The sequence below is a fragment of the Ornithodoros turicata genome, chromosome 6, assembly GCF_037126465.1.
Source record: "Ornithodoros turicata isolate Travis chromosome 6, ASM3712646v1, whole genome shotgun sequence".
NCBI lineage: Eukaryota > Metazoa > Arthropoda > Arachnida > Ixodida > Argasidae > Ornithodoros > Ornithodoros turicata.
In genome coordinates, this window is record NC_088206.1 from 24,112,568 (window position 1) to 24,138,175 (window position 25,608).

The 25,608-nt window shown below is 45.0% G+C and overlaps 2 protein-coding genes across 4 annotated transcripts in view; one reads left to right on the forward strand and one right to left on the reverse strand.

The window, feature by feature from the left end:
• Positions 1–24,563, forward strand: LOC135396441 (ubiquitin carboxyl-terminal hydrolase BAP1-like). 3 transcript variants are annotated; one of them, XM_064627406.1, is made up of 9 exons: positions 1–71; positions 162–350; positions 409–493; positions 631–760; positions 8,015–8,134; positions 8,186–8,428; positions 9,923–10,063; positions 16,882–17,181; positions 24,144–24,563. In XM_064627406.1, exons 2-9 carry the CDS (start codon positions 293–295, stop codon positions 24,300–24,302), a joined length of 1,236 nt encoding a protein of 411 aa, XP_064483476.1. In that variant the 5' UTR covers positions 1–71; positions 162–292; the 3' UTR covers positions 24,303–24,563. The 3 variants fall into 3 exon arrangements, with proteins under 3 accessions (XP_064483476.1, XP_064483477.1, XP_064483475.1); XM_064627407.1 differs by having other exon boundaries at positions 9–71; positions 253–350; XM_064627405.1 differs by having other exon boundaries at positions 19–350.
• LOC135396440 (protocadherin-like wing polarity protein stan) overlaps positions 24,023–25,608 on the reverse strand; it is a 47,509-nt gene continuing 45,923 nt past the window's right edge. Inside the window, exon 21 of the mRNA XM_064627404.1 lies at positions 24,023–24,363. Within this exon, the coding sequence (XP_064483474.1) occupies positions 24,339–24,363 (25 nt within the window). The 3' untranslated portion in view covers positions 24,023–24,338. The remainder of the gene's footprint in view (positions 24,364–25,608) is intronic.

Consider the following 25,608-nt stretch of genomic DNA (forward strand, 5'->3'; position numbering starts at 1 on the left):
TTTAGTTGGCTACGTGTGGCTTCGCCATGATGCAGAGGATGCACAGGATCATGGAATCGCAGACATGCAAGGTAGATATACCGCTGCGTAGTTTGTCATTTCTGTGTCAAAATCTGCCTTGACTCGCGAGTCGTCCTGCTACGTCTTGCGACTCTTTTCAGCGAACATGTGTACATAGTCACCCTCGGCGAAGTGCGAACAGTACAAAGTAAACACAGGCACTGCTTGTTCTTGTTACTCGTACACTGCTAGAAATGTAAATAACGAGGGTCCACGTGATTACTTGAAGAAAATGCCGGTCGACCTAAACCGCCTTGCGGATGGTTGGCTTCAGCTAGAAAGCGATCCAGGTTGGTAAACAATTTCTGCTACTTTTCTCCGTTTCACGAGCCACCCGTTTGTTGTCAGGACTGTTCACTCTTCTGCTGGAAGATTTTGGTGTCAAGGGTGTCCAAGTAGAAGAAATTTACGACCTTCAGAAGTCAATCGAAGGGTAGGCCACATGTTTTGACGGTTGCTAGGGTGCCTATCAGTGCATGATCAGTTGACGTTGTGTTCCAGGCGATTGTCGATGAAGTTTACTGTCATTAATTGTCGATGAAATTTACTTTACACCCCCTATCTTTTCAGACCCGTCTATGGCTTCATATTCTTGTTCAAATGGATAGAGGAAAGGCGTTCCCGAAGAAAAATTGTTGTGCAAGGAGAGAAGCAAGTTGAGAAGGAAGAGATAGTTAACTCCATCTTTTTTGCACATCAGGTATGATGCCTATGTAGTGTGTGTCTAAAACTTTGAGCTGACATGCATGTATCCTGTACCGGTTGTGTTGTTTGTAAAAGTGTGCTGTAACACTGAGTCAGTGACAAAGATCGTCATGATCTGTCACTGTGGTTGCAAACAGCATTCTGGCTTCCCCTTTGATTTCATTCAGGGCGACACTTGCGGAGCAGCTTGAGGTTTCAGAGATGTGTGTTGCTTGCAGCATACTTGGTGTTTTACTAAGGTCTTCTGGCTGAATATTTCGTAAACAGGCGGCGCAACCGAATAACTTTCTTTGAGGCATCAGCCATGAACTGAGTAATGAGTGGGTTATCTGCATAGGCTCACTAATTAAATAAACATCCTAACTTTTAATTTTTACTTCACATGCTTTCAGAACCACTGTTTTACATATCGGGACCTTCAACAAAAAATATTCCAAGAATAAAAACTGGTCGACACTTTATTTTTTTTTCAAGGAATTAATTAGCTTTGGTTTACATATTTCTTGCGTGGAGCAGTGCACCAATGCACTCTTTGTCCGGTAGCACTCCGGTTGTCAATTTCGTGTTCATCCACCTGGTTGGCACACGGGGGTGACGGAAGATAAGGAACAACCGCAAGAGATGTTTTTGGTCCTCCTTCTCCTTTTCTACCCGACTAGCACACAGCGCTTGCGGCGCATTCATCATCATCCATGATAAGAGCACGCTATCTCACTTACGGAAGGACAGAACAGCCAGCGCTGTTTACCAGTTGCATCGAGAAGGAATGCCAAAAAGTCTCTTGCAGGTGTTCCTAATCTTTTGTCACCCTTGTTGGTGAACCAGGCGGATGAACACGAAATTGCCAGCCGAATAGCTGATCCAAAGAGTGCATTGGTGCACTGCTCCGCACAAGGGATATGAAAACCGAGACCGATTAATTACTCGAAGAAATCGGTAATTGTTGGCATGTTTTTTTTTTTTTATCTTGGAATATTTTTCGTTGAAGTCCCAATACGTCAAACAGTGGTTCCGAAAGCGTGCAAAGTAAAATTTAGAAGTTAGGATGTTTATTTAATTAGTGAGCATATGCAAATGAACTGCTCACTACTCAGTTCATGGCTGATGTCCCAAGGATCTTTACCAAAAAGAAAGTTCTTTGACGGCGCTACCTGTTGTGGTGTCTTACACTGAATGTACAGGGCAAAGCCCAGTTACGCAGCCTGACTCCATCGTTCCGTTCCCAAACTTTTATGTCCACGCCTCGAGCCATCATGACGATGCCTCGCCGATATCACGTATCCCCCTTTGTTGAAAGAGACAATCCCATGACATACAAACTTCCAAAACAAAGATAGGGGGAGAGAGAAAGTCAATTGCAAATCAGCACACAAGACGGCAAATGCTCTAGCATTCCACAACGTATATGTCCAGCGAAATGAAATGTCCACTTTATGTCCCTGAAGTGCTGTGCGGGTATCTCACAGGTGGTGCACGACTTCTCGCGCTACGTCGTAATGGCGGTGGTGGTGGTGGTGCTTCAAGGGCATCCTGGGGTTGCTCTACCGGCGCAGATTCCGTTTCTGGAATTGAAACAGTCCACCACCCATGCCATGACGAAGTGTCCACTTTGTCGCCCGCAGGTGGTACTCGTGGCTGAGCCCATGCAAACTTTGATGAATGCCACACTCTCCCGTCTTCGAGGAGGTACGAGAGTGGACCACGGAGCGCTACAATCGTAAGAGGAGCTGAGTACTTTGAATTGCCTTTGGTCTGCTTACCAGGCAGGCGAACGCGCACATTCTCCCCTGGATGAAATCGTTTCTTGACGGCACGTCTGTTGTTGTCCTTGTTTGTTTTCTGTTTGGTTTGCCGGGCTGCTACACGACGCCGAATTGCAGGCATGTCGAGTTCCGGCGTGATGATAGGGATGCCAGTCGGCTGCAGTTTCGTTCTTAGGTTGCGGCCGTGTAGAAGCACCGACGGTGAAACTCCAGTAGTTGCATGGGGTGTCGACCTGTACACAGTTAGATACTCCATCACAGTGGTCCTAAGCGGCTTGTTTTCATTAGCGGCGATTTGCACGATGCCCTTGAGGACGTGGTTAAAACGCTCAACTTGGCCGTTGGCTTGTGGGTAGTAGATCGATACCAGAGTATGACGTATTCCACAACTGCGAAGAAAGTCTTAAAATTCGACTGCGAGGAATTGTGGCCCGTTGTCTGTGACAACTTTGTCCGGATATCCTTCACGGCTAAAGAGATGTTGCAAGAACGTAGTTACTGTCCTCGCTGTAACGGCGGATGAAAAAGAAACTTCCGGCCATTTGCTGTGATAATCCGCCAGAGTAAATGCATAGCGATACGGTTGTGGGTTCTGCTCAAACGGTCCAACAATGTCCAATCCCAGCTTCGACCACGGTGCTTTAGGGAATGGTACTGGATGAAGAGGTTGCTGGGCGGTCTTCGCGGACTTATCGCAAGCCTGGCAGACAGAGCATGATCGTACCATCTTTTCCACCTGAGAATCTATGCCATGCCACCAGTAGTACCCTCGCAACCTCTGCTTCGTGCGGACAATACCACAATGGGTGTCATGAGCAGACGCCAGGAGCCGGTCAGTCAGAGCCTGAGGAACGACAATGCGATCTCCTCGTAGTAGTAGTCCGTCCACGGAAGAAAGCTCATCTCGACAACGGTAAAACGGAAGCAGTGATGTCGGTAAATTGGCGCAAGGCCACGAGTTGTCTTCAATGAATTTGACAACAGCAGTAATCGAAGGATCGACGCGTGAAGCTTCCTGCATTTCATTTTTTGAGACTGCAGACGAAACTACGCAGACAACTTCCTCATCGAAGCTATCTTGAGCAGGCAATGGTAGCCTGGATAGGGCATCCGCGAAGCAATTTTGGTCGCCTTTCTTGTATTTGATGGTGAAATTGTAGTAGAAGAGCCGAGTGGTCCACCGTGAGATGCGAAGGGGCCGGTGTCCACTTCCTTGTGAACCCAGGAGTGTGTCCAAAGCCTGGTGGTCAATGCGTAGTGTAAACGGTCGTCCCCAAAGATATACGTGCCAGTGTTCGCACGCCCACAAGCATGCCAATGCTTCACGTTCGCGTACAGAATACTTCCTTTCTTGGGCAGTCAGCGTTTGGGATGCAAAAGCAACAGTGCACAGGTGGTTATCCTGCAGCTGCTGTAAAACTGCACCCAAACCACAAGAAGAAGCGTCGGTGGTTACTACGACTGGAAGACGGGGGTCGAACATGTGGAGAATTGGACATGAAGCTAGCAGCGACTTGACACGAATGAAAGACCCTAATAACCGACAAGGCCAAGAGATGACCGAAGAGATCCTATGTCTGTTGGCGGAGGGGCTTTCTCGATGGCTTCCGTAGCCGATAGCAAAGGTGAGAGCACTTGAGCACTCACAGTATGTCCTAAGAAAGTCAGTTCGGGGACGTCAAAAATGCACTTGTGGTTGAGCCGCAAGCCTTCTTGCAAAAGTTGTTGTAGAACTGCTCAAAGGTTGTCCATATGCTCCTGCTCAGTTCGCCTCTACACGATGATGTCGTCAATATAGAATAACTCCTTGACTGCCTTGCAGTAGGAGTGACATCATAAGCTGGAACGCTGACGGAGCGGATGCAATTCCAAAGCATACACGTTTGAAACGGTAGAGGCCATCGTGGTTTATAAATGCTGTTAGATCCCTGCTGTCTGGATGTAAAGGAACCTGATGGTATGCTGAAGCTAAGTCGAGGTTGGAGAAACGCGTAGCTCCAGACAGGGCATTTAACAGTTCATCTGTATGGGGCAAGGGGAAACAATCTGGTATGACTGCCTTGTTTGGCTCCCGGAGGTCCACACAAAGGCGGATGGAGCCGTCTTTCTTTTTCACCACCACGATTGGTGATACCCATTCCGACGCAGTAATCTTCTCTATTATATCTTGCTCTTCTAGTCATCGCAGTTCATCTGAAACTTGTTCGCGAACTGTGAACGGTAGCCGTCGCAATTTACCAGTAACGAGCTTGACTTCCGACCGCACTTTCACCTTGTGCATGTAGTTTCTTTGCAATTCCTAGCGTACCATTAAACAGGTGTGCGAAATCTGAAGCGAGTACTGACGGTAATGGAGTAGATACTGTGTTAGAGCACGTAAGCTGGAGCCCGTCGATCCTAAGTTCCAGTGCGATGAGCGCGTCAAGACCCAGTAGAGTTGTACCGCTCGAAACGACGTAGAAGATCACACACACTGTGCGGTTCTTGTGGGTTACTGACGCTGGGAAGCAACCGATTATAGCGATGCGGGTTCTTGAGTAGTCGAAGAGGTTGATGGACGTCAGCCTCAATGTAATGCCAGAAAAGTGCCTGTTGTAAATTGCTGCAGAAATAATGGATACTGACTGACGGACGGATACTTGGTGCCTTCAACGTTTACTGTAAGATATATTCCAGTCTTGCGCCTCGTTTCGGGTGATGCAAGTTCGAGTAGTGTTGGGCTGTCGTCTTGTGAGGTCGACCCAGAAGTACTCGGATCCAAAGTTAATGTACGAACTCGGCCAGAAGATCGGCAGACAGACCGAAAGTGTCCTATCTTATTGCAAGCCAAACACTTTTTGTTTCTTGCTCTGCATACAGGTGAGTTCACGAGATGATCCGCCGACCCGCAACAAAAGCAATGTGGTTGCCTGACGTCGGTACCAATGGTCTATTACCAGTTCAGAACTGCTTCTTAGCAGTCTGCTTGAATCCTCGCTTGGCAACTTCTTGTACAGTGAAATCTTCTTCGTACTTGTGGAATTGTTTCACTTCCTTCTGTGTTTGCTCAAATTGACGTGCGAGAGCCAGAGTCCTATCCAAGGTAAGGCCAGAGCCTTCGAGCAGCAAGCGCTCACGGAGATGAGGAACATTCGTACTCTCCACAATTTGGTCCCTGAGCATTGTGTCGCATGTGGATCCAAAATCGCAGTTGTTAGCTAGCTGACGAAGTGCAATGAGGTAGTCGTCGGTCGTTTCACCCGATTGTGGACAACGTTGTCGAAAATTATGCCGTTCGGCGATTGCGTTTGTCGCGACATCATAGTGCACGTCCAACGTGTGCAAAGCCTTTGCGAAAACATCCGGTTGCCCAGTAGAGTCTCCTGAACCTGATGATGTAGTTGAAGAATCACCCGATGGTAGCAAATCGAAGATCCGTTGACTTTCGCTTCCCAAGCAGTGGTAAAGAATCGCCTTGCGACGCGTTGCAGATTCACTGTCCAGTCCAGTTGCGATGAGGTAATTCTGGAACGATTTCCGCCATGACAGCCAGGTCTGCGGAGGCTTACCAGGATTCTGAAGAAAGAATGGTGGCAGCGGAAGATCAGACATTGTAGCAAGTCGTAAGTAGTTCCCGCTCGTCGCCAAATTATGCTGTGGTGTCTTACACCGAATGTACAGGGCAGAGCCCAGTTACCCAGCCTGACTCCATTGTTCCATTCCCAAACTTTTATGTCCACGCCTCTAGCCATCATGACGATGCCTCGCCGATACCACACCTGTTTACGAATTATTCAGCCGGGGGACCTTCGTGAAACACTCGGTATACACCCTGTTCACGGGGACATATAAACAAAGCCAGTGAGAACTTCCGGTTCCAGGGTTACTTGCTGTAACTCGCGTTCATTGTGGTGCATGCTGCTCGTTGTTTTCACAGACAATGACGAGCAGCTATTCTACGAGCCTTCCTCCCGGAGATCGGAGCGTATTCTTGCAGCTGGAGAGCATCTTTCCCACACGTGTTGCCTACCGCAATATCCTTATGAGCGAAGATGCTTGGCATCCAATCTGGGTGGTTAGGAGGGTGTACGGGGGCTACAAGAATAACAACAGTTCACCAGTGATCATCCCCAAGAAACCAATACCAACTTACAAAGCAGGGATCAGTGAAGCAATGTAAACAACGTATGCAGGGTGGCATGACTGAGGGACATAGTCATAGAAGCCTGCATCTGGATTCAGGGTGGAGATCCGTATCACCGAACTAATATACAACTATTGGAAATAAAATTTTTTCTTTCACTCAAAAAGTGCCTGCTACATATTCTCGATGCATCCATCGGAGTGAACCCCTCTCGTTTAACCGCTGCTGCTCATGCTTTGTGCCATTTTTAGTCTCATGGGAATCTGTTGAACTTCACTACAGACAATTTGTTTATCCCCATCATTCTGTAACTGAACCCGCAGTACGCCGAATGCCGCAGTACCGCGGCGTCTCAACAAAATTTATTAACGTCACAGCATGCGGAACGCAGAGGCACTTTCGGCTATCACCCGTGGCCGCGCGGATGACAATTATGAAATCGGATATCGTTTTGGAACCACGAAAGCAGGGGAACCGGAAGTGGTGAGAAAATCGTGTAACAACAACAACTTTATTTTCGGCCTTGGAGAGTGGGGAGTTTCATCGCAACAGGCGATACTCTACCCCAGTGCTTGGTGGAATGGGGGGAATAAAATAACGAGCCCCTTTACAATAACGATCGAAGTCCGATGGTGTCCAGAAATGTCAGAAGAGCTTTGAGCGCAGAGCGTTGCTGGGCTGGATTGGGCCAGGGACCAAGCAATTTCGGTAGGGAGAAAGGGCGAGAGTCCAGCTGACGAAGAGACTCGGAGAGTGTGATTCGGGAAGGTTCGTAGTGAGGGCAATGAAGAAGAATGTGCTCCAGATCCTCAAGAGCACCACAGTGGCAACAGGTGGGAGAATCAATTTGTCTCAAGCGGTAACGCCACTGAACTGTAAAGGCCACATCGAGGCGCATGCGGTGGATTAATGCAGAATCCTGACGAGATGTGTTTCGTGGCATGCGGAAAGCGAGCATGGGATCAACTCTGTTCAACATAGAGGGGGGAAGAATGTCGGTTGTCCGTTGGCGGGAAGCCAGGGGTGTCACTAGACGTCGCAGAATTGAACGGCGGTCTCCTCTGAGCAGAACAATACGGGTCCGGTTCCGAGACGAGAGTGCTGCTTCTGCGGCGCTGTCGGCCTGCTCGTTCCCCACGACACCACAATGGGCTGGAACCCACTGGAGAACGAGCCTGTGGCCTGCGGCGTAGATAGTGTGGTAAGCCATTAACACGTCGGTGACTAGGGGTGCGGATGGGCCTCGTATGCCGGAAGTTTCAATTGCTTGAAGTGCAGATCGTGCAGAAGTGCAGAAAATCGTGTATAGAGCAGAGCAACACTGCGAAACATAGTTTTCAAATCAACTTTTTTTTTGTTTCAGATTGTGCCTAATTCTTGTGCAACTCATTCCCTCCTGAGCATCCTTCTCAACTGTTCTAAAATCCACTTGGGATCGACGCTGACAAGGCTGAAAGAACACACGCAGAACATGTCACCCGAGGTTAGCTTTCAGCATGCGTTGACTGAACATAATGGAAGGAATATATTTCAGAACAAAGGGCACGCCATTGGCAACACTCCAGAGCTCGCCCGTGCACACAACAGCCATGCCAAACCGGAACCACCCCAGGAGAAACCCCATGGAGTGCCCACGGGACGTACCATGGAGGCCTTTCACTTTGTTAGCTACGTCCCTATTGACGGACGTCTCTATGAGCTAGATGGCCTCAAGCCCTACCCCATTGACCATGGGCCTTGGCAGCAGGGACAAGACTGGACAGATAAGTTTCGTAGGGTACGTGTCTCAATTTGCGCATGCTTCCCCAGTGGAAATGCTCCACATCCTGCATATGCTCCATAAGCTACATGGGTAAAGATACACAGGCCCAACATACTTTTTTTTCCTTTTTCTTTTTTTTTTGTAGTTGTCTGCACTTCACTATATTCAATTCAGTTCAATTTATTTTTCCAGAATACAACTGGATGGGCTACGGGACTAAAGGCTGCGTGCCTGAGAAGGTTCCAGAGCGCACACTGTCCATACGGGCATTCAAAAGAATTTACAACTCAAAATTCAAATAAAAATCATACACACCAGTTAATGCAATACGCTCTGCAAGTAGGTCACGCTTCCGCGCAGCTCCTCAGTTCCCCTTTCCTGCAGCCTCTAACGTAACCTACCGCGGCACACGATTTGCCGCCCCCCAGCACAACAAACTGGACGCGGAGAGCCCACGTGGGTCTGTTCACGTGGGAAGGAAGCAACGAAGTAACCACAACATCGAGCACGTTGGTTACTCCGCGTCAACGGGTGAGTGGAGGAACACTGCACACGTGATTTCTCCACCCATTCTCCCCTCTCCTGCACAGAAGTTTAACTTGCACAGAGTATGCAGTGTAATACAATATATGGAAACACGCACTATGTGAAAACATCCACAATATGTGGAAACGCAGCATACATAATAACAGTTCTACGTCAATAAAGTCTCACTGCAACAATTTATTGCAACTATAAAAACATTTGCAGTTGTTGGTAACTCCTGCACCTCCATGTACACCTTGAAGGATTACGCGTAGTTGTATTCCAAATGGGCATGTCATGCAAGACTGATAAAAACATCAGCTTGTCATCTGGAGTTATGTCTACTTATTGACGAAAAGCTGATGTGGGTGTCACACGTGCAATGGTAACGCATGCTACAACAAAGTCACATCTATATCAAGTGCAAATGTTTATTTGTTACCTAGGCACGCAATTGTATACTTCAAGATCGTTCATTCCTCAGTCATTGGCACCACTGACCTGTATACTGTGTGGTCTGTGCATAGTATGCTCTCTTCAGGGTAGGGGAATGAAGCAATTTTCCAGACGCACAAGTTTCTTTCAGTTGGTCGACATCAGAGCAACATCGTATTCTGGTGTACGTGTCGTCTGCTCTGCATTTGCAGCGGCTAGGCCGACCTAGGACATGACTTTGTAATTGCAATTTTCAGCAACAAATGCCCGTGGTTGAGGATTCTGGATTTTTCAGAAGGTGCTGGCTTTGCAGAAACATTGGGCTACATGAGGCTTACCTTGTCCAGTATTTAAGCAACAGTGTGATGATGACAGACACAATTTTTTTTATTGGGCAGTGCTCAGAAAAAGTGTTCCTGAACTGATTAAGGTGCTCATATGATGATGATGATGATGATGATGATTGGTATTTTTAAGGCACATTAGCAACTTAGGCCATAATGCGCCAAGACAGTTTTAAGGTGCTCATAAAAGGCCTTTGTTATTCAGGTGATAATGGAACGGTTGGGAGGTGGTGACATCCGCTTCAACTTGATGGCTGTGGTACCCGATCGGCGGCAGGCATATGAACAGAAGCTGAAGACCTTGAAGACAAATCGAGCCATTGTGTTGGAAGCTCTTCAGCAAATGGTATGGAGCTACAGTTGAACATCGATTTAACAAAACCCTCTATTTAACGTATGACAGTTGAACATCAATATAGCGAACGTCGATTTAATGAAATCCTCTATTTACCGTATGATTTCTGTTGCACGTGCACTTCTCCGTAGAGGCCAGTTTATTTCTGCACTTCATTTAACGAAGTGTCTCCATTAAGCACGTTCTGTTTAATGAAGCCTGCAGGGCAAGAAGTCCAGAAAAACTTTCTGTTGCAGCACCGCATGCTCCGGTCCCCAAGTGAGAGAGAGAGGTGAGGGAGGAGGAGTGACGTCAACGTCACAGTACGTTCTTATTCGTTATTGACGTTGTCACGTGGAATGACGTAATCAACAGATAAGGCTTCCATCTAATTGCTTTTACTATGGAAGCCACGCTGTCACTCCCGTGCCACTTTCGTGTTTCGATGCCATGAAACGTGTCTCGTCAAGACGCTGCATTAACTCATCGGATGTGTGCGTTTACAGCCCAGTGGCGTTACCGCTTGCGACAAGTCTACTCTCCTAGATGGCGTCACTGCGGTGATGTGGAACCCACACTACCAACCTTTCAGATCCAGACTTTCAGTGCCTCTAAATCAGCTGGACACTCTCCCCCTCACTATGTCAAAATTGCTCGGTCCATGGCCAAATCCAGCCCACCGATGCTCTGCCTTAAAAGCACCTCTAAACGTTTTGGACACCGTAAGACTTCGGTCCTCACTGTCAGGCGATTCATTATTACATTTCCCACATCACCGCCAGCAACGGGTTAGACCGGTAGAGTATCACGCCTCGTGATGAAACTCCCCGCTTATAATCATTCAAATAAAGCTGGTGTTATTGTTGTTTGTGATTATAGTCGTGTTCAACATGAGACAGAAATGGAAATCTTGTCCGTCAGCTCTCAGAGTATTACTGCGCCGCAGATAGGATGGCTGGGCACAGAGACGTCACTCTCCCTCCTCCGTCAGATAATGTAATCCATCACACTCACTCTGCTTCCGTATTGGCTGCTAAGACTGGCCACATGACACTACGCGAGCCCTCCCCCATGGCGACGCTGCAGTATCTCTCCCGGTGCGCTATTGTGTCTCTCCTTATCTCCAAAGACATATGTAGATGACGGACTAGACTTCTTTTCCTTCTTAAGTTGAACACGAGTATAGTGCAGTTTGAAAACTAAAGATTTTGTTAGTTGACGAGAAACTTGCGATAATCAATGCCATGTCCAAGGGAGAAAAGAAAAGCGTCGTTGCTGGGGGGGGGGGGGGGGGGGTCCGCAAGTTACGGACATTCTGTGCTTGCATCAGACAGGACGGCTGAGGCAAGACTTATTTTTTGTGCTGTCCTGAATGGCACCATAAGTATGGCGATGATATTTGCGCTCAATAAAACTTGCACGATATTCAAGAATAAGAGTGTTGATCGTATTTTAAAGCCAGAATTATGACAAAACGATGTACGCTAGAATGGGTTACGCGGGCCGGCGCTTGCACCATGTTTTCTCTACAAGTTCTATTTAACAAATTATTCTAACTAACAAACTAACTAAAGTGTGGTCATTTTCAATTTCGTTATATAGAGGTTCAATTCTGTTATTTCTCTGTGTGTTTGTGCATAAGAAAAGACTGCTGAGTAGGTTATCTTCCAAGCTTTCAGGCAATGTTGCGTGTACCTAATCATTACAGCCACTAGTTTCTGCGAATTTGCGAAATTCCGCGTAATTAGCCATGTCTTGCGGAACCTGCTGTTTCTCTCAGAATCATCTGTTTTTCGCGGAATATTTGATGTCTTGCAGAATTATGTAAAGATTTATATCGATCTGCGACATTTTTGCGGGTTAAACCCAATCAGTCGCGACTGCAATGCCTGACACTTAAACAGTCAAATCTGCCACGACGAAAGGAAATTTAATGACAGCACACCCGGAGAGAGATTGACAGAGTTGGGTCGAGTTTTCTTTGGGCAACGAAAAGTTACTAAAGGCTGGAAAAGTGCACAGGATGATTCGATATGCGATCTTGATAGAATGTTGCACTTTTTTCTTGCTTGTTGTCTCCTACCCGCGGATTCCTGTGGATTTGTAAATCTCACTTCATGGTAAAGTAAATTTTCTAACGCAGAAAGCTAGGGGCTTGACTAATAATTCGTGCAAGTACAAAATAAAAAAAAAAATAAGTGTCCCAACAGTGCATGGCATCGTTATGTTGCCCAGTGGAGCTAGAGAATATGTACCATAGTTACTTAGCTAATTAACATAAATTTGCTCAAAGGGGGGCATGTTAATTATGCAAAGAAAAATAGTTGGATCTCAACATTCAAAGTACACTCAGCTACAAACTAAGTACAACCTTTACAATCTTAACATTCGTGAACAAACCTTAAAGGGCTAGATGAACTGTTCTGCAGACTTTATTAAAGGTAACTGCACAGGGTGAAAGTAGGGGTTTTGTTGTGCCTCAACATGTGCAAAACTTGTTTCTGTTCTCCAAGCATTTTCATTATTTACAAAGCACATTGAGGAGCGAAATCAGCACACTTCTCTCCTTCCTCCATTTCGTCAGTAAACATCACTGAGCTACGTCACATGGAGTTGATGTATCAGAACCCTGTATTCCAAGGCTCAACACTGAATGACATTTCATGTCGCCAGCCAATCCCAGACTCCCTCAAGGTCAGCCGCGGCTTGCGGGGGAAAGCTCAGTAGTGTCGTGCCACAACGCGTGCAGCCTTATTGTGCTTCCATCACTGCGAAGACCTTTCACTTTAAAGGAATAGTGCAGATTATAAAGTAATCTCCTTCCTGTTATTGAAGGCTTCTGGAAGAGATGTACAAATCATACCTCATGGCAGGACACAGTCCATAGTTCATCAACGAAAATACGCATTTACTACAGACTACAGACTCTAGAGCTCATTCATGGCTGTGTATTATTGTCTAAAAAATTATTGCTTCCTTGTGTTCATTCTGAATTTCAAGAGAAAGGTTAGAATAACACAATAAATTTACTGCAGTTTACTGCCTTTTTCCTTTCTTATCTCTTTCCAGCTGCTTTTGTTTGTCACCAGTTACCACCACGTTGTCCTCATATACAGGGTGTCCCAGCTAAATGCGAACAGATTTTAAAAAAATATATATATATGTATGTCACTTTTTTCGACATGAAATCAATTGCAATATAGCATATGCTAAAGGGCACTCCTTAGGAGGGTACCAGCAAACTCCTAAGCCAATGTCCTAATTAACTTTCAATAATTAACTTTTTAATTAAAAAAACTACGATGTTGTCCCAATCAGAACATCTGGTCCCTTCAGTCACCTGATACAATAGCCGTTTTCAGAACAAAAATCCGTTTATAGATCGTCCTCAAAAACACAATTTTTTTCCTTTATTTTGTTCATTGCGCATCTCCAGAGGCGTGTTTTCCCTTCACTCCCAATGTGAGAGGGTGAAGGAGCACAATGCCGCCTCATGCGTCAAAGATGAGCTTCAGTAACTTGCGGAAACAAGACAAAAACAAATGCATCGAGTGACGCTATCGGAACTGCCCTTATCTCGGGTTGCATTTTCTGTGTCCTTTTAATCTTTTTAGAGGACTCAAGAGGCCGCACTGTGCTCCTTCACCCTCTCACATTGGGAGAGAAGGGAAGACGCACCTCTGGAGATGCGCAATGAACAAAATAAAGGAAAAAATGGTGCTCCTTCACAAATTTTTTGTGGATATCTATTGAACGGATTTTTGTTCTGAAAATGGCTATGGTATCAGGTGACCGAAGGGACCAGATGTTCTCATTGGGACAACTTCGTAGGTTTTATAATTAAAAAGTTTATTATTGAAAGTTAATTAGGACATTGGCTTAGGAGTTTGCTGGTGCCTTCTGAAGGAGTGCCCTTCAGCATATGCTATATTGCAACTGATTTCATCTCGAAAAAGTTATATACAGTCAAACTCCTTTACAACGAAGCTCAGGGGACAGCAAAAAAAAATTCGCAGTAAAGGTATTTTCGTTCAAAAGGATGTCCATTATTGGACCTATAGGCTCCAGCGGGACCGCAAAAAAAATTTGCTGTAGTGGTATTTTCGTTAAAAAGGTGTTCGCTATAAAGGAGTTTGACTGTATATATATATATATTTTTTAAATCTGTTCGCATTTAGCTGGGACACCCTGTACGTAGCTTCAGCGCAATCCCCAAAATTTCCTTTTGCGCCGTGAGAACAGTGATCGTTTCCAAATAAAACTCTATGTGCAGTTCCATCATTTTATGTAGATAGTTTGTTCAGTGAAATGTCCTGGAACTGACTTCACTCATATACCCAAGCTATGATATCACTATAATAGTTTCGCCGCTGAATTTGACATCCGAATCTTGTTAGTCAGTTTCTAGTTGGAATATGCTGTCAGGCAACACTTTAGTAAGCAAGAATTCTATCTTGTGTGTTTGGTCCTGCTTAAATCATGTTGCTACGTCATTAAATTAAAATTTTGCGTGTCAGAAAAAGACAAAGTTGCAGTCTGCACTCGGTCAATAATCAACGGTCCAAAATCGGTTCACTGAACCGAGATGTACCGAGTGAAATCATGAACCAGTTTGAGTGTAACTTGTTTCTGCTCTGAACCAGAAACGAACCTTCAAAAATAACAGCTCCAATCTTCGCTGAGAACACGCAGTGCTGTGAAAATGTCGTCTGCTCCACGAGGGAGTCTCCCCCCGAACGACGCGATCGCCCCTGCGGGGGAGCTGTGGTCACTACGTGACCTTACCTATTGTATTCAAGCAGAGATTCCTGACCAGAAAGAGTATTGACGGACCGTGACATTAGTCATGAATGTAGTCTAGTTGGCCCAGTTCGTACCGATGCCACAGAGGCTTACCCGACTTGGCTGCCAAAAACTGAGCTCGACCGAGGCCCAGCCTGCAGCTACATAGACAGATTTGTGATGCGATCCACCAAACAGCTTCAATCCATACAGTAGAGACTGATAACACAGTGTAAACCACACATACCTGGAACGCACAAGCTCAGCCTTTGATGCAGTTTGTGCATGTAGCAAAACATTGGCGTCATGTCCCGGGTGCCAGTCTGATGGCGTGATCCTCAACATGGCAAAGTTGAGAATAATGTGACACCTATGTTGTAGCGTTTTAGCAGAAAGACTAAGGAAGAGCCCAGGCACCGGGCTGCTTTGTTTAAGTAATGTGAAAGAATGGCTCACAAAAGCTCGGCCTGACTCAGGCTCAAGAACTCTCTGACTGGACCCGAGCCTGAGCCCTCATTCAAGGCAATTTTGGAGCCTGATTTCGGCCCGCGGGTGTTACATAATAGCATTTCACTACCACATGTTTCCTGCCCGCCAATCCACAGCTGCCTCCAACTTGTGGCAGACAATCTGTGGACACTGCGATCGGGGGCCATGAAGCTTTGAATTCATCTCTGTGGAAAATATTAGAAAGAAGATATAATGGTTTGCGTGTGACATGACAAGGCCGAGTTCTACATATTGGTAAAAAACATGGTGGTTGAATTTCACTTTAGTTCCTTCAAATGAACACTTAGAAACTTATACATCATTGCTCTTGTACCAGTTGAATGCCGCCTTTATTTAATTATTAAAGCATAAAAACTGCAGACTCTTATTAATTCATACTTTGGTTAATTTGAACAGTTTTTAGATTTTTTGTTTAGCCCGGATTGTTTTACGCCGCTTAATTCAAATGGCACTTTCGTTTAATTCACACTTTTTGTAAAGTTGTTTTGCTTTGTAAAATGTTCCTTCCGGTAGAAAATGGCTTCTGCCCGTTGGTGTATCATCTCATTAGGCATTTTTAGGCACCTGCTTTTGAACACATTGCTAAGCTTCTGATGTATCCATCTGCTAAAGAAGATACTCTGTCTCTTTATATACGAGGGGCGTTCAAGTCAAACCGGGACTTTTCATTTTTCGCAAAAGTAAAATGAACCATTTTATGAACCATTCCATGAGTATCTGTTTATCTGCGTGCAGCCATAGAAGCCATCTTAATCTGTAATTTTGAATTTCAAACACGTCTGGTGTCATGTACTTGTTTCTTTAATGGCTTTTTTTCCCCTCATTATAATTCACTGGCTTGCACTGTGGCATTGAGGAGTGCTCAGTCACTCTCCCAGGTGTATATCGCTCGCTGAGAGACCCCTGGTTTGCCAATTCCGAACGATACGCAGCTACCCAGAGCTGACAAGCCACAAACACGGCGAAACACGTGCCCTCTGGTGCTGTCGCATCGTTCCATGAGTATCTATATATATATCTCTCTCTCTGTATAAAGAGACACATAGGCAACTGCTTGTTTTTACTATGTATTGGTTATGCAGTCAACCATAGATTGGTATCTTTTCAATACCCCTCTGTCTGTAGACTGCTAAATTAGTGAACTTGAATTAGTGAACTTGGTATGTGTGTTCCTACTTATAATCATAGAATCATAGGAAATCCAGCAAACCAGGAAGGAAAAGTTAAGGGAAGTGCTTCAGGACGAGAGTCGCCGATATTTCTTCTGGGCAGAAGAAGAACATTCTCTATTCGAAATATTGGCGGCTCTTGTCCTGACGCACTACCCTGAACACCTACGTATAATCAGGCTTGTGTAGAGAAAAGAATAAAAATGTCCTTTGCCTGTGTAGCCACCCAACTAACGAACCACACTTTTTGTTTTGCAACACATGTAGGTGAATTTCTGATAATTCAACTTTCCGATTATTCGAACAAAGGTCTGTTGTCCCCTCGAGTTCAAATTAATGAGCACCTACTGTACATTGATATGGATGCAGATGCGTGACCAACCAGCTATGGATGCCCATAATTATGCCAAGAGTCCACTGATGGAAGCACACTCCCCAGCGCCTAGCACGTCATCCTCGAGCACAGACACTGCCTCTGAGGCAGGCAGTGCCTTCAACTCCCCAGTCTCTCCCCCTCCTGAGGTGGATCGTCTCGTGGCTGTGCGTTTTGGAGAAGAGCATCCCTTTGCACCCCACGACTTGCTGGCTCTTCTCAAGACAGTGGAAGCGGAGATCTGTGCTTGTGAGAGTGCCCTCAAAGATGAAATTGATAAGAGACGAAAGTATGTGGTAAGTGTGCTTTACTTACTCTACTTCCGTATCGTGTGTCACTACATTTTTGGTAACAATGGAGCACATGGCAATGGCATGCAGCAAAGATTGCCGTTCCATGGAGATCCAAACAGGTAATGACATAGTTGCACCAATTCGCTGGATGCACAGAGTGTCAGTTATACTGGGATTGATATAAACAGATATAGCTCAAAAGTCTTTATGTCGAACATATTCCAGCATATTAAACAGGTAAGATATTTAATGGAGCTTGCTGGCAATGCGCTTCACAGTATTGGACGGGTTGACATCGACATAGCAGTTCATTGCAGCAAGTGATAGTGACACATTATTCTTAGGACCCTGTGCTGAAACCTGGTTTGCACTAACGTAATCACAGGGTAAAACCAGAGAAACCCCCAAAATGAGCTTGGCAAGGTGGAAATTCCTCCACCAAGGTGGGCACTGGAGAAAGCTAAACACTGTGCATCCAGCAGAGACACTCAGCATCTTGTGTTCACATGAAACGTGAGAAGTCAGCCAAAAATCTGCTTATCCACCTGATTTTACTCTATTTTACAGCACCCGAAATAAAAACACATTTTTGAAAACACAGAAAACCCAAAATCACAAGGGTCTAATTATTCTCAGTAATGAAACTGCTCTGTTTCTGTAGTTTGCGCTTGTTGCACTTTGCTGTGGCTTTGCGAATTGATCTTTTTGTCAGTGATGTTAATATGTAGGCAGTGCATATAGTAAACATTTCAGCAATTCCTGTAAGGTTGACTACAAATAGTCTCCACTATACTCGCATCATGATATTTCAACACCTTGTTTTCCGAACAGTTGTAAACAGTTGCACAGCTCTGTCATGAGGCACACGGAGACTGCCATGATGTTTAGTATATAACAAGTAATTCATGAAAAAGCCAATGCCAAAAATACCAAAAAGCCGAAAAAGCAATTTTCGTGAATTACCTGTTCACTTTGTCCCTTAGGCTCTTGGTGCTGTGCGTGCTGTGTTTGTCCCTAGATGGAGTTCGCCTCGGCTCATTTGCGTATTTGTTCTATGTGTTGTATCTGCGCTACAATGTTCCATACGTTTTGTGTGGAATCGGTAGCCTTGGTGCTATGCAGAACGAAAAAATGCAAGCTTCTCAAAGTGATGTTATCGCAGCCAAACCACTGGCTATGAAACGCAAGTATGAATAATCAGATGCAAATTTAGTTGAACTACTCTGCACAGTAGCTGCGTTTAAATGAATACGATACAAGCGTATCGTATCCAGTTGTCGAATTGATTCCACCCATGTAAAAGGGTCAATTCGCTAGGAGAGCGTATCGTATTCAATCCGCTAAACAGAGGTGGATCGAGACAGTGGATGCGCATCGACGGAAGAAGAGAGGATTATGGGAAGGGGAGTTCGGAGCAGGCTACTTGCGTCGTCTACTACTCCCAGTCGGAATGACAAAATGGTGATGTTAGGGAGTCCTCAGCCACGCTCCATTTTGGATATGTAGGTTTGTCTACACTGACAGAAGCAGCAGGGCTTGCAGCCGTAGAGCTGAGTTCATTCTGATGTACGCTTGAAAATGGAGCGTAAATGCTACGTTTTCGACGTTTTGACGTTCGGTACGAAGGTAGCGGGACACAGGAAATTGCAGTATTTGCGGAAGTGCGCCTCTAACTTTCCGATATGACACCGCGTGGCACCATCTTCGGTCTGGACTCGGTGCGCATCCATGTAAACGGTGCCGTATCATCTTCTCTCCGGTTTCGACTCGATTCGATACGCTTTTGTTGTATTCATGTAAACGCGGCTAGTGATTGTGAGCATCACAGCATTCTTAGCTTTGGTTTAAGCCTTGGAGGGGCACTAAACACGTACATATACAAGGTGCACTTTTATTTGATGCGCTGTGCTACGTTGCCGACGGTGAACATTCTCCAAAAATTATTGCCACAAAAAAAAAAGAGTGCATAATGCCTCCAAACTGACACAATATTCCCTGCACCCTTTTGGCGATGTCCCACTACTCACAATCGTCGAGCGTCATTTTGATTTTACACCCCATCAACCAGTCGAGACGATTATACATTAATTTATTTAGTATCAGTAAGTGAGGTAAATTCTAAACATCTTTCCTCTGAAAAACCCCAAAGAAGAGAAACCGTTCAAATTGTATGGAAGGTTCACAGTGTTCCATTCCCTGTGCGCACTATGTTTTCAGCACTGTATTGCTTCGTGAGGTCACTGCGATGTTCCCAAAACCACAACTCCCCGCGCCACATCTTGGTTGTATTCATTTATTCAGCTCGCGCAACCCGCGAGTCGGAATCCTGACGTATGAGAGTCATCGTACGTCGTCGACTCCAGCAACCCGCATCGAGAGGAGAGTAATTGTGAGTCGACTTTTGAGCATCTCAAGCGTTGAATCCTCAAATTTTAGATCGTGAGTCACGGGGTTACGTCATGAGAGCCGCGGCATTGTATTTTCATCCACCAAGAGCTGTCTCTCTCTACTCTTGAGTTGCTAGTGTTCAGTAAGCGAACACAACCCTTGTCTCAACAGGGCCTGTCAATAGCTAGGTATCCGATGTCCTCGATCTTCAGTGCTTGGAATGCAGCATTGCTATATATGGCTACATAGTGACACAACGTAGGAGAGGGTCAAGCAGATTATGCGTTTTTCATGGCATTGTTTCTTTGTGAAACTCTCATTAGAACTAAAGAAATTCAATACAGTAAATTCAACACAGATTTTTGTTTGAATTAGCAGTACCATAATTTCACGCGTATAATCCGCACTGCAGATAAGCCGCAGGACGCGTTTTTAGGAAAGCTTTGAAAATTTTCTAGCAGATAAGACGCACTCGCAGATAAGCCGCGGGCAATAAGAGACGACTGATTTGTGCGACAAAGGAGACCATAGAGAAGGCCATAAACCCTGTGGTCCATACTCCGGGGTCAGCTCTAGAGTTCTGCCAAGATCGGATGTTGCCCTTGTTGGGCGTTTTTTGTGGATTGATGGGTTAGTGGCCTTCCAGAGGATGTGAATCACTGTCACCACTTTCGTTAAAGCTGCTTTGGGGAATGCACCAGGAAGATCAATCTACTCAAATGTGGACCCGTCCCTGTTACACACTGTTCGTGCATCGGCAGGGCAGTGCTGTTCCAGAGACACTGTCGGCCCTTTCGTTAAAACTGGCGTATGGGGAAAATACCAGGAAAAAATAGTCAGCAGATAAGCCGCACCGGTGGATAAGCCGCAGAGCGCCCGTGAGAAAAAGAAATCGCGCATAAGCCGCGGCTAATATGTGTGAAATTACGGTATTTTGCCTACATATATGTTGCATGACATTGTGGTTCCTTATGTATGTATCTGCACATTTTTCAAGGTTTTCTCTACTCAACATGTCTACCGCTCTACATGTGTCATTGACATCCTCACCTGAAATTTAGGATGACATTGCAGTATTTCCGATACTCAGAGATAATCTTAGTTGAAGAAATGCCCATTGAAAGGTTAGCTTTTGCAACGAGTCTAAAGCAGAGCGTTCAGTTTGGTTTTGGTCCCACGCAAATAAATTCTGCCTTCCCGCATGAGCTGCATTTGCACACGTGTCGTGTCAGGAATGGCCTTCGTTTTAATCCAGGACAAAAGATTGGGCACTTGGGAGACCATAAGTCCCGAAACCATGCAGGTCTGAAGCGAGATGAGTATGGTGTGAATTAGGTACAGCCCGAATTATTGGACATGGAAACACATTAGTTCTATGAAGCGTCTGACAATGCCAACAGCTTTGTCCGAAAAATTGGTAAGTCCAAATTATCAGTCGACTATTTCCCCCGTGAAGACATTATGTGTGGCACATTTGAAGCGTGCACTGGCGGACTAAAGTATCGTTTTGTGTTCAGCGCCCCATGAGCGTAACTAATCGAAAACAGGAGCCACTTTGCAAGCTTCGTTTCGACGCATTCTGCGGGCAGAAACACTTTGCGAGGGAACGAAAAGTTTGAATTAAGTGAAGATGGCATTGAAATTAGGGAGCTTATCATTACATTCAAAATATAGTGGTCAAAAAAAGATTTGAAACATGTTTGAATTAACCGAAAGTACGAAATGTCGGGGTATCAATAAACGAGTCTACTATATTCGGATAATGTGAGCCGTGTTCTTTCATGGAACATGACAATTGGAGAATACACTGTATTCGGCAAGCGGTTTAGGGCCCCTTTAAATGTAACGCAAGCGTTAGTGCTGTGGTGGAGGCCATGGCTTACTATAGAAGTAGAGGTGTGCAAATGTTTAAATTTTCGAATATGAATTGAATATGACTACTGTATAAGTGGTTAAATCTGCGGGCTCAATAATTAGCGAGTTTGCGAGGATTCAGGATCAGGCAATTATTTGCAGAACCGCAAATTTGCTGTACCGCGGTGCCCTCCCCCTTAAACTTCCAGGAAGGAGTTAACAGAAGGTATCACAACTGGGTAATAACCCGTTGCATTTGTCTTCCTTTTGAGCCCTTCTATCTGAGAAGGCTGCGATTAGGGTCCTTACTCGACTGGTATCTGGATCATTGCCGAATTGCCCTGTCTTCCGTCACTGCATCTTTTCTTGTCACCGCATCGAGCAGGTACGATTGGCACTCGATAGTGATGCGGCAACTTCTGTAAAGCCTGATCCGCGTGGCATCGTGCTTAAACCCGTACACGCTTGCTACATGACCCAGGCTTACAAGGATGCGGAACCACAGGATGCTGACATCCACACAGGATTCGTGAAGGCTGGACTTCTGTCTGCACTTGTAGCGGAGAAGTATTGAACACTTTGTGAGGCAATGCGGTGTAATATTTATTATATTTATATATATTATATACGCAAATATTTATCATACGCTGGAACATCCTCACTCAGAAGCTCTCATCAGCTAAATATTGTCCCCATTTGTACCCGTTGAAGACTGGAACGCTCTGGATGGTTCTGTCTGCCAATTTTCCTGTGAATGCTTCTTTGATGCACTCCTGCAATAACCCCTTAAAGGGGTTGCAGTATGTTTAAATAAATAAATAAATAGCGTAAGAAACCGTGTACATAAGTTGCCTCATCATCTTGGGGTCCAATTTCTTACATATTTTGTTCGTATATTTTTTCTGTCATTGCTTCGAATATTTTGCGGAACTTTAAATTCGCGAAGAAAAGAGTGCTTGCGAATTTGGCGAAAATTGGTTCCTAGCGAAAATTATGTACTGCAAAATTGCCATTGGAATATTGAATCGAATTTTGAATATCACGTCAGAGGATAAAGGCTTTTAAGAGTAACAATTAAACCCCAGAAACTAGCATGGTCACAGTTGTGTGCTGCTATTCCTTAGAAATATGCCCCAGGACACACACTTGAAAAGGGGCTGATCAGGAATATGTATTAGGTAATGTATTGGCTTACTATAAGGCATACATGCTCATCTTCACATGTACAGTTAAATTGTTCTTACAATGAAACAATGTGCTGTTCTCACAAGGCAAACTGAAAACCATAAAAACAACCTGCACTGGGAAAATCCTTCATGGACACTGAGCACCTGTGTTGGCATTCTAAGTGCTGGTGAAACAGACAGACAGAATGGAAGTAAAGAGCAGTGAAGCCCGGGACATGTTCAGAATGTTGGATGGTTTACTGATGAGCACGTCTCAGTTCACAGGTTATTTAGAAGGAAAACGAAGGTAGGAAGTGCTCTCTTCTTGCACTGGCAATGCCTTCTACATTTGTCATGTACACAAGAGAGTGTACAGTTTCACTGTGCTCTCATGCATGAGACCATCGTTCCCGATGGTAATGCAAAACAGCCTCGTTCATTAGCCCTGTAAAACCGTGATCTTCTATGATGCCTTATGGTTGTGCTTGCCATGCGCAATCGTTTCTGCAACGTTCATGTTCAGCGCTTCGTTCATTTCATCTAAAGCCATATACATCTTGCTATCATCTGTAACAAGAGTGAGTGCAGCTTCAAATGATTCTGCAGCATTATTGTCGTCCTAGTTGGCATTTTTAACATGCAGTCGCACAACGTCGGGGTTGGAGAAATCATGTCCAAATATCGTCACATCCCACTTCTCGATTATCACTGTCGTTGCATGCGTCGATGATCTGATTATGCTATATCCCTGGTGACTCGTTCAAGCTCAAAAGTATAGCAATGCAAAATGTCACTACCATAAATCAAAATTGAAACAACGCGTTTGAGACTCAGGTTTCAGATGTGCGTGCAGTGGCACAGTGAACATTGGTGTTCAGGTCAACACCAACAAAATTTTAGTATTTAATCAGAATTTAACCAAACTATAGGCCTCACACGAATGTTCACATTTTGCTTGGCAATCAACTGTAGCTGGGACTGTGCAGACGAAGCGTATTGCAGTTTTAATGGAGGCTGTACACAACTGTGTACTATTTTCGGTTAGCGAACGTGTAGCGATGCATTTGCAAATTATCGTATCAACTTCGAAAACTCAGTGTGCTTTGTCTGTTCTACTATTCTTCGCTGTTACCGCAACAGCTTGGTAGGAAGCTGGTATGATATTCGAAAAAATGGACACTCGAAGAAGTTTGAATATGAATATCACAAATATTCTATTGGTATTCAAAATTTCGAATATTTGCACACCTCTATACAAAAGTTATTCTAAGTCCTAATAATACTATTTGTCTTATTTGGAATTTCCACTGCTTTGATACGGATTCAGGTCTATGTATTTCAGCACAGCCACAGAAGTTCACTTGTAAGTGCTGGAAGTGCCAAGTGTGATAGTTCTAAATGGGTGCTCTTGTGTTTCATATGTGCGATACCGAATCTCAAAGTTATGGAGGTTTTATTGAAGATGGACTCCACAAATCCATGCTTTGCTCTTGTAGGAGCATGATGTTCCACTGTCAACAGCCTCCTGTTTCTAAGTAATAACTTGCGCCATTGCAGATAGACGACTGCCGAAGGGCTCACAATTACGACCAGTTCATCTGCACGTTCTTATCCATGCTGGCGGAACAGGGTAAGCTGGCAGATCTTGTGGAGCAGCAGCTACAACAAAAGCGCAGGCCAAAGAGGGTTGACCGCAGGCCCAGGAGGCGGTGCTGACTTCATTGCAGATGACTATGTACAGGAGTCTGATCTTTATACAGATGTGTCATTGCTGTCCCTGCAAGTGAAAAAGCCACGCTATGTAGACCCCCAGTGGTTACCCCTGTAACACACAGCAGACGACCATTTCAATGCTCGCTACAGAATCTAAATGTTGTGAGGTTATTTAACCTTGAGGAAATCATTCAAGCATACTGCATGGACTCAGGGCATGTATGAATGTATGTTTGAGAAAAATAAAATGCCATTGAATTGGAAGTGGTTCATCAATGCATTTATATGAATGCCTACATTGACAAAAGAAAAATACAGTGCAATCCCGTTAATTCGTACTCCAAGGGGACCTAAGATTTGTTCAAATAAAGCAGAGTTTGAACTAAAGGGAGCCACTCTCAATGAGGCTTTGATGTGTTGACGTAGGGTTGCCACCTTTCGGAGTGCAAAATACCGGCTGAGGGAGAGGAGGTGGAATAGAGGGAAAGAAGGAAATGTTCGCGGGAAAGGGAAAGTGGGTGAGGGGTGGAGAGTATACAGAGAGAGAGAAAGAAAGAAGGAGCGTACTCGCTCAAGACAACAATGATAATAATAATGAATAACTAAGAAAACGACTGGTGACTACGGAGTTGGGTCTGTGCTCCAGATTTACTCAAGCTGTAGTGGAATGTTGAAAGGAAAACCCCGTAAAAACCCCTATGAAAGGTGTTGAGCCACAAATACCGGCAAAAGGCTGCCGGTATCACCTTCCTACCGGCAACCGGCAGAGCGAGCAAATAACCGGCCCTGCCGGTATAATACCAGCCTGGTGGCTACCCTAGTTGACAGCACCTACTAGCTGCATTGCAGATGCGTCAGGCTTGCTGGGCCTTGCCACACATTCGCAGTCATGCGATGACGGAAATATAAGAGGCCCATTCTTTCCAGAATATTTATCTACGGGCAAGCATCAAAACAGCTCAGCTCAGGGCAGAAAATAACCTTCTACGGCAGTGGTTCTCAAACGGATTTTCCGCGAGCCTTGTCCCGAGGTTCCGTGACGTGCCGAAAGTGAAAGCACGCTCGACAGCTATGCCACAGTATCCCAGTCTTCGAAATCCACAATAACAAAATCCTTGTTATAATAACTTGAAACTTGAGGTGTGTGAATTACAGTGTTTCAAAATAATGTATTACCGAGCAATGTATCATTTCGTGTACTTTTAATGTCTGTCGAACGGTTGGGCTTAGAATGGCTGATGCGCGGGAGCAACACAAAACGAAGCGATGTTGGTTAACTTACGGTTAGGTAACTTGGACTTTGCCAAGT

Coding starts and splice junctions, on each gene's coding strand:
- LOC135396441 (XM_064627406.1), top strand. CDS start 293: ATGCCGGTCGACCTAAACCGCCTTGCGGATGGTTGGCTTCAGCTAGAA. Junction 351..408: donor TCAGCTAGAAAGCGATCCAG/GTTGGTAAACAA, acceptor GTTTGTTGTCAG/GACTGTTCACTCTTCTGCTG. Junction 494..630: donor CTTCAGAAGTCAATCGAAGG/GTAGGCCACATG, acceptor CTATCTTTTCAG/ACCCGTCTATGGCTTCATAT.